Here is a 16,521-nt window from a genome sequence, read left to right as displayed (position 1 = left end):
TGTAGCCTCTCCCCGATGCTATTCAATCTGTATATTGAGCAAGCAGTAAAGGAAACAAAAGAAAAATTTGGTGTAGGAATCAAAATCCATGGAGAAGAAATAAAAACTTTGAGGTTTGCCTATGACATTGTAGTTCGGTCAGAGACAGCAAATGACTTGGAAGAGCAGCTGAACGGAAAGGACAGTGTCTTGAAAGGAGGATATAAAAAGAATATCAACAAAAGAAAAACGAGGATAATGGGATGTAGTCGAATTAAATCGGGTGATGCTGAGGGAATTACATTAGAAAATGAGATACTTAAAGTAGTACACTAGTTTTGCTATTTGGGGAGCAAAATAACTGAGGATGGTAGAACTAGAGAGGATATAAAATTTAGACTGCCAATGGCAAGGAAAACGTTTCTGAGGAAAAGAAATTTGTTAACACCGAGTATAGATTTAAGTGTCAGGAAGTCGTTTGTGAAAGTATTTGAATGGCGTGTAGCCATGTCTGGAAGTTAAACATGAACGATAAATAATTTAGACAAGAAGAGAATAGAAGCTTTCGAAATGTGATGGTACAGAAGAATGCTGAAAATTAGATGGGTAGATCACATAACTAATGAGAAGGTACTGAATAGAATTGGGGAGAAGAGAAATTTGTGGCACAACTTGACTACAAGAAGGCATCAAGTGGTCACCAATTTAGTATTGGAGGGCAGCGTGGAGGGAAAAAAGGTTAGAGGGAGACCAAGAGATGAATTTACTAAGCAGATTCAGAAGGATGTAGGTTGCAGTAGGTGCTGTGAGATGAAAAGCTTGCACAGGATAGAGTAGTAGCACGGAGAGCTGCATCAAACCTATCTCTGGACTGATGACCACAACAACAACTTTGAGAGTTGCATTATGCAATTATGAGTGCCGTTTGGCTGCAAATAGCGAACGTGTTACTAAAGTAATGTAGTATTAATGGCAGTGTGCCTGAACATGCCCAATTCGGACAAGACCTACAAAACAAAAGGTGTCTCTTATTCCGCCAATAATTTGACATCAAAAATCTTCAAATATTTCCATCGGCTGCATACAACATTTATACAGCTTCGCACTATATCTATGGCTCAAATTATTTCTTTACTTCACTAGTTATAAAGGCTCAGCATACAAATGTGCCTTTAAAGTATCTTGCTGGGTAGTCTTCCTCATACAACTGTCGAGCTTCATACACATTACTGTCGGCTAGTCCATAAACAAAATCCATATATCTTGTTCTTCAAACGAATACTGAGCCGCCATGCTTACTGTATGACTAAATGGCAGGTGACGTGTCTGTGCTCAGCAAGATCTATTCGACATGAATGCATATCATGGTGGAGCAGTGACGGGCCAAGGGACGTTTGTATCTGTGAACCATCAACCACAGTGCTGTCCATCAACAGACGAATGGCAACAGGGCAATTCCACGGCCAATCGGAGTGCGTGGTGCCAAGTTTCTATACTTTAAAAATGGTGCATTGTTGACCTACACAATATTAGTAATTTTTTTTCCTAGCCTCAGCTATCCAGAGTTAAAATTTGTGGCACAATTTTTCTCCACCCTGTATAGTTTTACAGTTCATGTGATAATATCCTTTCAGTATCAAACTCTTTGTCATTAATTGAGCTGCACTGCAGAATGAGTGCAGTGCACGACATAAAATGGATACAACTTTATGCACTATAGGTTAAACAACAATTTCACATTTTTTTTGTTTTAATAGAAAGATAATTAACTCTAAACATGAAATAACATTTCAAAAAGGTGACATTTACTTGCTAGCTGAAATGTACACATTTAAACATGCCACGCAATATTCATAAGTTAATATATAGAGTCTGGTCACTACATCCATTATGTTTTTTCTCCTACATAACAAACCGTCTGATAAATGACTGTTTTTGTCTCCTTCAGTAGAGCTGAGTTTTTCATTTAATAAAAAGTTATTTAATGAAAACTGTTCATCAATTTACATTCTTATTCATATACTGGGTAGGCATCAACTCTATTCAGTCATTGTAAACATTTTTCGCTTTCAGATATCTGCCTCCTCTTATGGAAGAATACGCGATAAAAAATATCCAAGTCGTCACGAAAACAAAACAAAATAATAGAATAAAGACTAACAAGATGTAAAAGCTGGAAGTTCACTACTATGGCATGAGCTGACATGGCGAAAATCTTCAGAGGTTAGCACACAACGACACCGTATTCGATGTGTCCAGTAACCTTGTAAAAGTGATCTACGCATGAGTAAAAGAACAACTGCTACTACTATTACCAATGTCGGCTCAAAAAATATGCTTCAGAAAAACCTCGCTGGTGATGTCCCATTCTGTTCCATTCATCTCGTCGATGGACTGTGTGAATTCTGCTACCTGAATTGAATTGTAGAATGTTTCGACGTGACGTTCTGTTCTGTCAAGTGTGAATTAGCTTTAATATGAGGCACGATAATATTAGTAGACGATGACACCATCACCCTTTCCATAACATCAGTGTCAAGACTATATCCTTAGTAAACCTTGACGTATGGTGTCATGTTTCGTTTCACTGACGTCTTGTGTGAATGCCGCCATTCAAATTGAATTGTGGAATGTCTTTAACTTTGTGCTCCGTCAACTGAACACGACTGCAGATTGCACTGACTGGCTGCACGTGGCACCTCTGGTTCCCATAGTTTGCAGTGTGAGGCGTGCAGCATCATGTGCCGCTGTGTACCTGCTTCAGCGACAGACAGCACAGTAAGTCAGGAACCAGTGGCGCTGCTGTCACCGAACCACCATAACGACCAGAGACTGCTTTTACTGAACAGACATATCAAATTAAGTGAAAATCAGTTTCTCAGTCTCCGACCAAAAAAGTTAATTAACAGTGAGATGAAAATATAAATTATGACGCAGGACATGAAGAATACAGAAATAATTTAGTGAAAGATAACTCTGGAAAGCTGTAGCACAGGAGTTAAAACATCTAAGTACATTCAGTCAATTATTTATTACCAAATGGATCAGTGTGTGCACTAACAATTATTATATGAGTATATTAAAAATGCAAAAGTATATAGTTTTCATCTTATATAAATCATTATTTACAATCGATTGTTTTTTCACAACCCATTGTTTAGAGCTACCTCTTGTCACTCCAGAGAACTGTATTCGCTGCAGGAAAAATCTTTAAGCTTGTCTCCTATTTCAAACCCACTGCTGTTCAAAAATCCTCCAAAACGAGAGAAGCTATGCATGTTGTTTTGGCTACTTGCTTCTTTGACATTATAGCTATAAAATAGAATACCATTTGCTTCAAGTTAACCATCTCATAGAAAATTGTGTAAACAACATGCCAATAAAACGAGGTCGTTAGCCATGTCAGGCACCACAGCAATTAAACTATAAAATACTTTAATTAGCTCAGAGGCAATGGTAACATCACAGTCGCACCCAGCAACCATTTTGGTGGAGGTTCATTACACTCCTTTCTGACTATTTTCTTGCCCCTAGCCTGTTTCTGAAATATCCCACCATCAGACAGTTCACTGTAAGCGTCGACACCAGTGCCAATGAATTTACAGTTTGCGTCCATAATAGACAACAAGATAACTGAAAAAACTCCTTGTAATAAAAAAAGCGATCCATCCTTATCTGATGCATCTATAGCGTCTATACAATTAGATATATTATAATTAAGGCAAAATTCTTCTTCAATACACCTGAAATCTGATTCAATAGAAGGTCGCATCAACATGGGCAGCAGCCTTACTCTTAAGAACTTCAAAACATTTCTCACAATACTTGATAAGAAAGATGGTGATATACGATATACAAATAACAGAGAGCAATTACTCTATCATGTAGCCAAGAATCTGAAACAAACGAAAATATGTAGCTAATATAATTTCCATTTACAAGTGGTGATTGCGAGAAGAGGTGGAAGTTGTTAATGGATGGTTACCAGAGGTTCAAGAATAAAGGAAATTAGGAACGGGCTCTGCTATCTCAGAAAATTCAAAAACAAAGAGGCATGAACAGCTATTGTTCCTTGGTATTGTTCCACAATACAGATCTGGAGGAACAAATATTATATTGACATAATCACAGCCAACAAAACAAGACATCCAAGAAGACAATGGACATCAAACTCGTCAGTTGGACCTCCCAGTATCACAGGAAGAAGATATGACAGAAACAAATACAATAGAAAATAGTGGTGAAAGATCTGAGGGTAACAAACAGTGAACATTGTGTGCTAGCATAGAAAAAAAAAACGTACTTAAGTTCGTAGTAATGATGATACAACATTAAAAATGTGGAAAGAAAGGGAAGGAACTAGGTAAAATATACTAAAAACATTTATGGAACACAGAGACTTTCTTTCCGTCACATCAGCGCAGTTGTAAGGCGTTTAATTCTAGTTTATAAGACAAAAGCCAAAAGAAAAATTAGTAATATCGTTTCCGATTATAAAATAATGGCTTCACAGTGCAATACAAATAGCCAAGTGATAAGAGCAGCCTTCAACCTCCAAACCCCTCTCACCAAGTTTTGGAGTTGCAGTACAACATAATAACGTATAAAATTCTGTGGATTTACCTCACGTCATATATAATTATTCTTTTGCACTGTAGTTTTATGTCATCTTTAATAAAACTCAGCGCGAAATTGTACTCTCTTTTATTTAGAGAACAGCAGATACTGAATATATGTTCGACACATAACAAATATTTGTCATCAATGTTGTGTAACTACCTTCTGCAGTTCTACTTTCATATAAAGGCATTACCAGCTTTTGTCTTTTCGTGGAATGTAACAATAAAATGTTGTTATCTTCCTTCTCCAATAACCGCTGTGGAGTTACCAAACATCACGCCTCGTGAAGTTCTTACAAGCGACTGCATTACTTGTCTGTCGTTATGGTCAACGACACGCCGACTGCAAGCGACAGTGTTGCTGTTTACCGTCAGCAGTTGTGATCGGACGCCGTCGCCGCGTTCGTAGTCGCACCTTACATCGATCTTAGTTGTTTTTAAAGATCGTTTATAGACATTGACTGACGCTTGTACCGAACTGTGATATCTTTAAAGACTGAATCTCTCTGATTTTATACCGTTGTGTGTTATATGATGTGGTTCTTAGAGTTTGATAACATAACCTGTTTCAGTCATGTTGACAGGTCGCATCGTTCTCTGCTTGGCAGTTTTATGTTTTTGGGAAACGTCTGCGAAAAAATTCGATAGCAAGGATAAGCCAAAATGGGCACAGAAAGACATACGTGATTATAATGACGCTGATCTCGAAAGGCTATTTGAGCAGTGGGAAGTAAGTGCACATTCGTGGTGTAATATATGTTGCAGCATAATGTGTGTTACATTAAAGAGTATTTCAACATTAGTCACACAATTTTTGGCATAATGTTCTATTTGCAGGAAGATGAAGAACCTTTACCTGAGGACGAACTACCAGAGTATCTGCGACCACCACCGCCCATTGATTTTAGCAAGGTATTGTATTTTGTACACTTACGTAACTAAGACTTTTGTAACGTACCACAGTCATTGTACATCCCTATCCACATTTCAAAGCATTTGCCGAACCTTCAGCTCGACATTTGACGCCGATTAACTGGTTATGCACACTTACTTTGTTATGTATCCGAATTGCACATTTTATGGCCGTTTGTATTTGGCATGAGCTCCAAACTTGGATTATTTCGGTGAACGCACTACACACGTCAGCAGAAATGCGAAACGCATACCATTCAATCTTTATAGTGACAATTAACCGTGACGATAAAGTGATATGGATGTTTGTGAAAGTTAAAGGACGTAGCAAAATTTACAACCTCGCTTGATATTTAAAGGAAAAAAGACAGCCGTATGACGTGCAACGTAGCACCGTAATTGAGAAGGTGTATGTAGATGTGTAGCGTTGCTAGCCTGGCTAGTTCAAGCAGGAAGTAAACAATTGAATACCTGTTTGTTTTGTTTACTTATTAAGATACTGTTCGTGATGGTTCTCAGTGGGAAAGACTTTTTAAGCTGAAAATGAGGCCTTATTAAATATTACAGCGTATGTGGAAAAATGTCACCTTTTTTGAACAAAGTATTGCTGTGGTGTTAATTATGAAGAAGATACGCCTAGAACATAACAGAATCCGCAAAAAAGAGGGGGGGTCTCCACCTCTAGTCTATTTTTGTCTGTTAAATGAGGTGGTGTGTGTGTGTGTGTGTGTGTGTGTGTGTGTGTGTGTCTCCGTCCTACAATATATATAATGATGTGTGTGTGTGTGTGTGTGTGTGTGTGTTTTTTCCCCTCTCCATGGAGTCGTCAGTATTATTGCTTTTCCAAAGATTTTCGTCATACAGGTAGTATTAAACGGTAAATTGATGCTTGTCAGATACATGGCATCTTACACACATTAATTCTTACAGCTCTAAGCTTAGCTATTTAAAATTCTTTGAGTGAGTAGACACACTTTTCAATTAAGAGTTCTGATTAGTCTTGATTTAAATTGCTTTTTATTACTGTTTTTCATAGACTCTGGCAGTTTATTATACCATATCAGTCCATTAGTATGTAGGCTCTGGTCCGTCATTTTTAATCTTGTTCTTATCCAGTAGTAATTCTCTTTGGAGCTGATATTCTGGTCATGTATATCACTACATTCAGTTTTCTGAGAGACAAAAAAGATAATTTATCAAGATATGAGTATATGGTTAAATACTTGTGCTGTCTGAAAACATCACGGCAAGAGTCTTTATAGCCAACTGATATTGTGACTTTTAACCAGGAGCTAATTTGATAAATTTGTAATAGCATCTGTGTGCTTCAATAGTTTAGTTTCTGCGTGTTAATTTAATATTTAATAGCCACAGTTCTCGCGTTTTCATTTGCATCAGAAAGTAAACCGATTTTGTGACACATCACCAGTTACTTATCAGGGGCAAATTATTTAGTTTCACCTGAGTGCTTCAGTAGTTGGGTTTTTGAATTTCTGCGTATTAATCTAAATTAATAGCCACAGTTCCTGTGTTTCCGTCAGGGTCTGCAGTAGAGTTGCACAGCACGTGTCAATAGTAGGTTTATCTGTATAGTTTAGTTTTCCACGGTCTTTAGTATGGACAAGGACTGTGATTGTTGTGTGTGGATGCGGGTCGAGTTGGTGACACTTTGCTCTCAGCTTCAGGTAGTGATAGTTTCGGTTGCTGGCCAGCCATCGGGATTCAATGGGCATCCAGCACGTCGGCATTCTCTAATTGTTCCTTACTGATGGCCAGTCCAGTTACTGTTCACACTGAGGTTGACACCTCACCTGCGGTCGAATGGGAGGTCGCCCCAGGGTGTAGCAGGTGGTGAAAGGCTTCCCAAGTGGCGTCCCCAGTTTGTCTGACAAACAGGTTCCAGGTGCTATCTGTGGCTGACACTGTTGCTGAGCCAGATGTTGTCACCTCCCCTGTTTCAGAGGAAATCTCTCAGCCTGCAAGATCCAAACAGGTGCAGAGGGTGGGATTATTGATAGTTGGGAGCTCCAGCATTAGGCGAATTGTGGGGCCTGCTAGGGACATGGCTGTCAAGAAGGGAAAGAAAACTAATGTGCACTGCATATGCATACCTGGTGGAGTCATTGCAAGTGCGGAACGGATCCTCCCGGAGGCCATGAAGAGCACAGGGTGCAGCCAACTGCAGGTGGTTGCTCACGTCGGTACCAGTGATGTGAGTCACTTTGGATAAGAAGGGATTCTCTCTGGTTTCAAGTGGCTAACAGAAGTGGTAAAGGCTGCCAGTCGTACTTGCAAGATGAAAGCAGAGCTCACCATCTGCAACGTAGTCGACAGGGCCGATTGCAGAATTCTGGTACAGAGTGGAGGGTCTGGATAAGAGGCTCAGACGGTTCTGCGACTTTCGCCAAAGGGTGGTTGGGTTTCGGGTTCCGCTGAATAGGTCAGGTGTCCACTATATGCAGGTGGTGGCTACACGGGTAGCAGGGGCTGTGAGGCGTGGAATGGATGGTTTTCGTAGGTTAGAGGGTCTCGGGAAAGCACTAGAAGGGATTTAGTCACAAAGGGTGCAGGCTGAACGCAGGAAGAACGTAGATACAGGAACCATCAGTATAACAGTTGTAAATTGTCGTAGCTGTCTTGGTAAAATACCAGAGCTCCAAGCACTAATAGAAAGCACTGATGCTCAAATAGTTATAGGCACTGAAAGCTGGTTAAAGCCAGAGATAAGCTGAGCCGAAATTTTTGTGAAGAATCTAATGGTATGATGATTAAATGGACACCCTCACTGCAATCAGGCATTTATATGCTTTATTGGGATATGTTGAAAATGCGTGTCCCGACCGGTATTCGAACCCGGGATATCCTGCTTGCATTACAGATGCTCTATCCATCTGGGGCACCGAGGATAATGTGCCTGCAGGGACTTACCCCTTGCACAGTTCCCGTGAGACACACATTCCCAACTTAATGTCCACACCACTACATTCGTAGTGTGCCTAATAGATGTTTGCCCATCATACTCATTACTCGTGGCAGATTAATCTACCAAGTCCGGTATGAGTTCGGGCATAGTGTGTGTGTTCGCACATGATGGTCAATGGCTGGGAAGCCATATTTTAACTATATATGATGGCAGTATCTGTTCCCAAAAGAACAGTTGCTGTTAATGACCATGCAGCTTTGCTAGAACGAAATGATAATTAAATGGACACCCTCGCTGCAATCAGGCATTTATATACTTCATTGGGGGTATGTTGAAAATGTGTGCTCCAACCGGGGGCAAAGCTGCATGGTCATTAACGGTAACTGTTGTCTCGGGAACAGATACTACCATCATATATAGAATCTAATGGTGTTCCAAAAGGATGGGCTAAACACGGTGGGCGGTGGTGTGTTTGTTGCTGTCAGAGGTAGTTGATCTTGTTGCGAAATTGAAGTAGGTATTTCCTGTGAGTTAGTATAGGTAGAAGTCATTGTTGGCAACTAGAATAAAATAGTAATTGGATCCTTTTATCGACATATCAATTCAGATGATACAATTGCTGAAAGGTTCAAAGAAAACTTGAGTTTGATTTCAAACGCGTACCTGACTTATATGGCATGGCCATTAACAGCAACTGTTGGTGGTTACTTTAATTTACCCTTGATATGTTGGCGAAAATACATGTTTAATTCTGGAGGTACACATAAAACATCATCCGAATTGTGCTAAATGCATTCCCTGAAAATTATTTTGAGCAGTTAGTTCATGAGCCCACGCGAATAATAAATGTATGTGAAAACACACTTGACCTCTTAGCAACAAATACTCCTGAGATCTTGTGTTAATAATGAGCATCAAAACTGATACATGATTAGTGAACAGGGTTGTCATAGTGAGTTTGAATATTGTAATCCCCCAGAGTCTCCAAAACTAAATGGAAAAATATACTTATTCACAAAAACAGATAACAATTCACTTGATGCTTCCTGAGAGACAATCTCCACTCCTTCCAAATTAATAATATAAATGTAGACCTGATGTGGCTTGAATTCAAAATAGTAGTATCGGCAGCATTTGAGATATTTATATCTGATTAAGAAACGATGGAGCTGATCCTCTTTGGTACACAAACGGGTCAGAACACTGTTGCAAAAACAGTGAAACAAACATACCAAATTTAAACAGACGCAAAATCTGCAAGATTGGTGATCTTTTACATAAGCTCAAAATTTAGTGCGTGCAGACTTCAATGTGAGATGCTTATAACAGTTTCCACAATGAAACTCTGTCTCGAAACATGGCAGAAAATCCAAAGAGATTCTGGTCATATGTGAAGTATGTTAGCGGCAAGAAACAATCAATGCCTTTCCAGAATCATAACAATGGAGATACTATCGAAGACAGTGCTGCCGAAGCAGAGATACTAAACACAACCTTCCGAAATGCCTTCACAAAAGAAGACTAAGTAAATATACCAGAACTTGAGTCAAGAACATCTTCCAACATGAGTAACATAGTAGTAAATATTCTTGGAGTAGTGAAGCAACTTACATCATTTCATAACACCAAGTCTTCTGGTCCAGACTGTATACCAATTAGGTTCCTTTCAGAGTAGATGCATTAGCTCAATACTTAACAATCATAAACAACTGTTCGCTTGATGAGGGAAAGGTAGTAGGAGTAATCCACTTAATTACAGGCCCATATCATTAATGTCGATATGCAGCAGGATTTTGGAACATGTATTGTGTTTGAACATTATGAATTACCTGAAGGAAACAGTCTACTGACACAGTCAACCTGAGTTTACAAAACATTATTCTTGTGAAACACAACTAGCTCTTCATTCTCATGAAGTGTTGAGTGCTATTGACAAGGGATTTCAGATTGATTCCATATTTCTCGATTTCTGGAAGGCTTTTGACACTGTACCACACAAGCGGCTTGTAGTGAAATTGCTTGCTTATGGGATATCATCTCAGTTATGTGACTGGATTTGTGTTCCCTGTCGGAGAGGTCACAGTTCGTAGTAATTAATGGAAAGTGATAGAGTAAAACAGAAGTGACTTCTGTCTTTCCTCAGGGTGGTGGTATAGACCCTTTGGTGTTAAATGATTTGGGAGACAGTCTGAGCAGCCCTCTTAGGTATGTTTGCAGATGACGGTGTCATTTATCGACTAATAAAGTCATCAGAAGAGCAAAACAAATTGCAAAATGATTTAGAAAAGATATCTGAATGGTGCGAAAATTGGCAGTTGACCCAAAATAACAAAAAGTGAGGTCATCCACATGAGTGCTAAAAGGAATTAGTTAAACTTTGGTTACACGATAAATCAGTCGAATCTAAAGGCCATAAATTCGACTAAATACCTAGGAATTACAATTACGAACAACTTAAATTGGAAGGAACACACAGAAAATGTAAGGGGGAAGGCTAATCAAAGACAGCGTTTCATTGGTAGGACACTTAGAAAATGGAATGGATCTTCTAAGGAAACTGCCTACACAATGCTTGTCAGTCCTCTTCTAGAATACTGCTGTGCAGTGTGGGATCCTTACCAGATAGGATTGACAGAGTACGTCGAAAAAGTTGAAAGAAGGGCAGCACATTTTGTATTATTGCAAAGTATGGGAGAAAGAGACACTGAAATGATGCAGGCTTTGGGCTGGACATCATTAAAAGAAAGACGTTTTTTGTTGCTATGGAATCTTCTCACGAAATTCCAATTACTAACTTTCTCCTCGGAGAGCAAAAATATTTTGTTGACACTGACCTACATAGGGAGAAACGATCACCACAATAAAATAAGGGAAATCGGAGCTCGTATGTAAAGATATAGGTGTTTGTCCTTTCCTCGCACTATACGAGATTGGAACTGAGAACTAAGAAGGTGGTTTGATGAACCTTCTGCCAGGCACTTAAATGTGACTTGCAGAGTATCTGTGTAGATGTAGATAATCCTTAACTCTCTTTTATGTAGCAGTGGTATTGTGCTAAGGTGACTGTCTGCAGCACAACCCCATATTACTATACAGTAGCTAAGATGGGGATAGATTGCCCCATAATACACACACAATTTAAAGCGTGTTGAAAAGTTGGCTAAGAAGATACAGCCCATTGCTGACTTTTTTACATACAGCATTAATGTGGCTAATCCACTGGAGGTTTGTGTCCAGATGGACCCCTAGAAATTTACACCCGTTTGCTTCCTCTGCCACTGTGCCGCGTACCTCATTTACACACAAGTGGTGTGAGCTGCCAGTTGTAAATATTAGCATGTGGGATGTATTTGCATTGACCTTTAATTCATGTGCATGAAAATATGGACTTAATTCTAGTATTTCATTACTTGCTGAAAATTTCAGTTCCTCGCAAACTTTACCATGAAATAAAACTGAGGTGTCGTCAGCATGGGTGAGTTAAAGGGGTGTACAACGTCATTAATATTTGCTAAAAAGAGGAAAGGTCCAAGAATTGAGCTTTGAGGGACTCCCTCTGTCACTGTTTCACTTGGAGCTTTAAAGGTTAAGTTCTTATTGTCATTTTGATGTGTAAGGTCAGTACACTGTTTCCAATTTACCAGATACGTGGATAGAAGTTTCATCGATACATCGCCGATATTGTGCTCCCGCAGTTTTTTAAGAGAAGCTTGTGATATGCTGAGTCGAAAGCTTTGCTCAGGTCCAGGAATATTCCGGCTGTGTGCATACCCTTTTCTATATTGCTATATACTTCAGGGAAGAAACTGGTAACAGCAGTGGCCTGCTTAGGTCTTTCCAAAACCCTTGCTTTGATTCGGTAAGCATTTTGTGTCTCGAGAAAAATGTTAAGAGTTGTAATAGCATGATGTTGTTGTCTTCAGTCCTGAGACTGGTTTGATGCAGCTCTCCATGCTACTCTATCCTGTGCAAGCTTCTCCATCTCCCAGTACTTGCTGCAACCTACATCCTTCTGAATCTGCTTAGTGTATTCATCTATTGGTCTCCCTCTACAATTTTACCCTCCACACTGCCCTCCAATGCTAAATTTGTGATCCCTGCTCGCGTTCTTTGTTTTATCAACTTGACAAGCCTGTCTAAGGACATTTGATTATGCACTTTTTTTTTTGTTTTAAATCCTATGCCTGTCTGTCATTTATAGTGTTGTCCCTTTTAGTTGCTCTTTTAACCTTATGCCTCGCGGTGCATTCCTAATTTAGTCTGGGTGCTCATGACCATTGTAGTTGTGCGCCCTAAAACCACCAAAAAAATCTACATTTTATATCCTCTCTTCTTCAACCATCATCAGTTATTTTGCTCCCCAAATAGCAAAACTCCTTTACTACTGTAAGCATCTCATTTCCTAATCTATTCCCTCAGCATCACCCGATTTAATTAAAGTACATTCTATTATCCTCATTTTGCCTTTGTTGACGTTTTTCTTATATCCTCCTTTCAAGACACTGTTCATTCCATTCAGCTGCTGTTCCAGGTCCTTTGCTGTCTCTGACAGAATTTCAATGTCATAGGCAAACCTCAAAGTTTTTATTTCTTCTCCATGGATTTTAATACCTACACTGAATTTTTGTTTCCTTTACTGCTTGCTCAATATACAGATTGAATAGCATGGGGGAGAGGCTACAACCCTGTCTCACTCCCTTCCCAACCACTGCTTTCCTTTCATGCCCCTCGACTCTTTTAACTGCAATCCGGTTTCTGTACAAATGGTGAATAGCCTTTCACTCCCTGTATTTTACCCCTGCCACCTTTAGAATTTGAAAGAGAGTATTCCAGTTAACATTGTCAAAAGCTTTCTCTAAGTCTACAAATGCTAGAAATGTAGGTTTGCCTTTCATTAATCTATTTTCGAAGATAGTATAACTGTTTCAAATATTTCACTGAAGGTAGGGATTAGTGATATCAGCCTGTAATTTGAAACTTCTGCTTTACTTCCCTTCATATGGATTGGCTGAATTACACTTACTTTTAACGCATTTGGGTATATGTTTTGATGAATACTACAGTTGATAAGATAGGTAAGGGGTTTAATTATTTCATTGTTGTTGGCCGGGTGCAGCTGAGTACGTGTGGCAGTTCCCTAACCTCTCATTCCCACTGCTTCTCCCCTTCCTACCACTCCCCCCAGTTTGCAGTCAGTGCTGTCACCGCGTTTTGCAGCCACCGTAGCAGCTGCCGACGAGAAGCAGGGAGGCATGAGGAGCGTTTTGTTTGGATTTGATTCTCAGACTGTAGATGCAGTGGCCGGAGATGGCGGTCATGTGTGCCTCAGTTTTGTCTGAGTGTTTTGTGTGTGTGTGTGTGTGTGTGTGTGTGTGTGTGTGTGTTCTCGTGTTTTATGACCAAAGCTATGGCTGAAAATTTAGTTGTGAGTGTGTGATTCTTTTCTGTGGGCCGGTCCACGAGTGGATTTCCATGACGGACCAAAAGCGGAGGCCATTTCTGTGGGTATCGATAATGGATTGGACCTGCCAATCTGAAGCCATTCAGTTCCCACTAATGTGCAGGCCCTGTCCATTAAATGTAGTTTCACTGATCTGCCCACAAGTAGAGGTCTGTTTGTGTGTGGCTTGATGCAATGGATTTTCACGATTTATCCGTGGACCCAGGGACTGCGGTTCTCCTCAGCAGACCAGAGACGATAGGTGATAGATTTCAGGAATTGACTGTCTCACTGCAAGTACATTGTACAGTGTGGTGTTTTATAGAAGTTTTATTTGTTGTAGTTCACTTTAGCACGTCAAATGTAGTTTATATGTTACAAAATATGGATGATACAAAGAAGAAAATTCTAGCAATTTGCATGCTATGAACTCGTATGTTTCTCTAAAGAAATCTCTCGCAGTACCTGTAAAATAATAGATATAACACAGTTGGTAATGACCACCAATAATGATCATAGTGGAACCAACGTTTTATTGGCGGTCACCTACAGTGTTGGTTTACACAATTCTTCCTCACTTTATAAACTTCTTTCAAGAGGTCTGCTTTTTTTGTTGTTGTTTCTGAAATCAGTGAAGATATTTTAAATCCATTTTTTGGTCACCAAATGTGTTTTATTTTATTGAAATAAAATATCAGTGGTCTTAATGGAACAGATATACTATTTGGCTTATTTTCTCCCTTTATAAATAGTTCATAATGTTGATATTAGTGCTTAATTCCGGAGGAAACGCCATCTGCTTGCAAGTTCTTTTTTAGACATTTCCTCTTTTGCACTGTTGTTGCACATACCTTAGCTGCAAAGGCAGTGTCAGCTTATGACTTAATTTACCCTTGAGAGCTCAAAATTTATCAGGAATAAATGCTCAAACTTGTCTGGAATATCAGGGAATTTCACTTGGGGAAACTTCTGGCAATTCTTAAGGCAGTCAGCCTATAATTAACTTTTGGTTAGCAAATGGTAAGTTTGGTTCATACGTGATAGAATGGCATAGGATGGAACGGAACAGTAAAATCAGTCCACAATGCATTTTAAATCAGCACTTGCACACAGGCTGTCAGTGAAACCGTAATCTCTCCATGGAGTGGATTTCTCCACTATTAGCCGTGCAGTCTGAGGAGCCTTGCCAAGGTTCACGTGGCTTCTCCTGTAGGAGGATAGAGTCCTCCTTCCGGCACAGGTGTGTGCTTTGTCCTTAGCGTAAATTAGTTTAAGTTGGATTAAGTAGTGTGTAAGCTTAGGGACCGATGACTTAAGCAGTTTGCTCCCATAGGAACTTACCGCAAATATTCTCTGCTATTAAAGCTATTGTATGGTATGGTTGATACAGTTTGATAACATAACCTGTTTGTCATGTTGAAAGGATTCATCACTGTGCTTGGTGTGTGTATGCTATTGGGGAAAGTCAATGATCTGTAACAAAATTACTCTGAATATTTACTTTTGTCACACAATTCATCACCCCATATAGTCTCTCAAATTTGTGTGTTTTCCATTGAACCCAATTTTTCTGAATAGTTCTGTATTTCCACACAATTTGCCAGTGCTTTATAAATAAATAATGGCTGTAAGGGGATCCAGTGACAGTTACATTGTTCCATTATAATTTCAGATTGATACTAGTGATCCGGAGAACTTGCTAAAGGTGTCAAAGAAGGGAAAGACTCTCATGTCCTTCGTGAGTGTCGACGGAAATCCCACTCGAGAGGAAACTGAGGAGCTGACGAAGCTGTGGCAGACAGGGCTGTGGAACAGCCACATTCAGGCTGAGAGGTGAACTGATCCATCGTAGCAGTGCTGTCGAAATATTAAAATATTTTAGTATTCTCATAAATTTAGTTCAGCTGGTAATTAACTTGCCAAAATTGCTTCACCACATCCAAGTAATGAAGTGGACACAATTAGATAAATAATACAAGATGAGCGAGGTCATGGTTCTTATTTTGCAATAACGGTACACACTTTGGTCTCAATAGTTAATTCCAAAGATAGTTAGAAACATCAATAAAGCCATTGTTACAGTGTGAACAGACTCGGACTATTGACAGTCACCACTACTGCTACTGCTACTACAACTACTACTACTACTACTACTATTGCTACTCCTAATCAGCAGTTCCTCTGTCTTTAGATTAAATACAGCCACTTTTTCTAGTTTACTCTGCCATGGGACATTTAGCTTCATGCTTCTGTTTTACTATTAATGTTTGACCATGACCTAACAGTGTATACATGGAAGAAGCCTGGAGATACTGACAGGTTTCAGATAGATTATATAATGGTAAGACAGAGATTTAGGAACCAGGTTTTAAATTGTAAGACATTTCCAGGGGCAGATGTGGACTCTGACCACAATCTATTGGTTATGACCTATAGAGTAAAACTAAAGAAACTGCAACAAGGTGGGAATTTAAGGAGATGGGACATGGATAAACTAAAGGAACCAGATGTTGTACAGAGTTTCAGGGAGAGCATAAGGGAGCAATTGACAGAAATGGGGGGAAAGAAATACGGTGGAAGAAGAATTGGTAGTTTTGAGGGATGATGTAGTGAAGGCAGCAGAGGATCAAGTAGGTAAAAAGATGAGG

General features: G+C 39.5%; 1 protein-coding gene across 1 annotated transcript in view; it reads left to right on the top strand.

The window, feature by feature from the left end:
• The first annotated feature begins 5,094 nt into the window (after positions 1–5,094).
• Positions 5,095–16,521, top strand: part of LOC126293711 (LDLR chaperone boca) — a 29,219-nt gene continuing 17,792 nt past the window's right edge. The window contains exons 1-3 of the mRNA XM_049987025.1: positions 5,095–5,328; positions 5,436–5,510; positions 15,546–15,706. Of these exons, the coding sequence (XP_049842982.1) occupies positions 5,173–5,328; positions 5,436–5,510; positions 15,546–15,706 (392 nt within the window). The 5' untranslated portion in view covers positions 5,095–5,172. The remainder of the gene's footprint in view (positions 5,329–5,435; positions 5,511–15,545; positions 15,707–16,521) is intronic.

This window comes from Schistocerca gregaria, chromosome 10, assembly GCF_023897955.1.
Source record: "Schistocerca gregaria isolate iqSchGreg1 chromosome 10, iqSchGreg1.2, whole genome shotgun sequence".
Classification (NCBI taxonomy): domain Eukaryota; kingdom Metazoa; phylum Arthropoda; class Insecta; order Orthoptera; family Acrididae; genus Schistocerca; species Schistocerca gregaria.
This window is presented reverse-complemented; position numbering and strand designations above follow the sequence as displayed.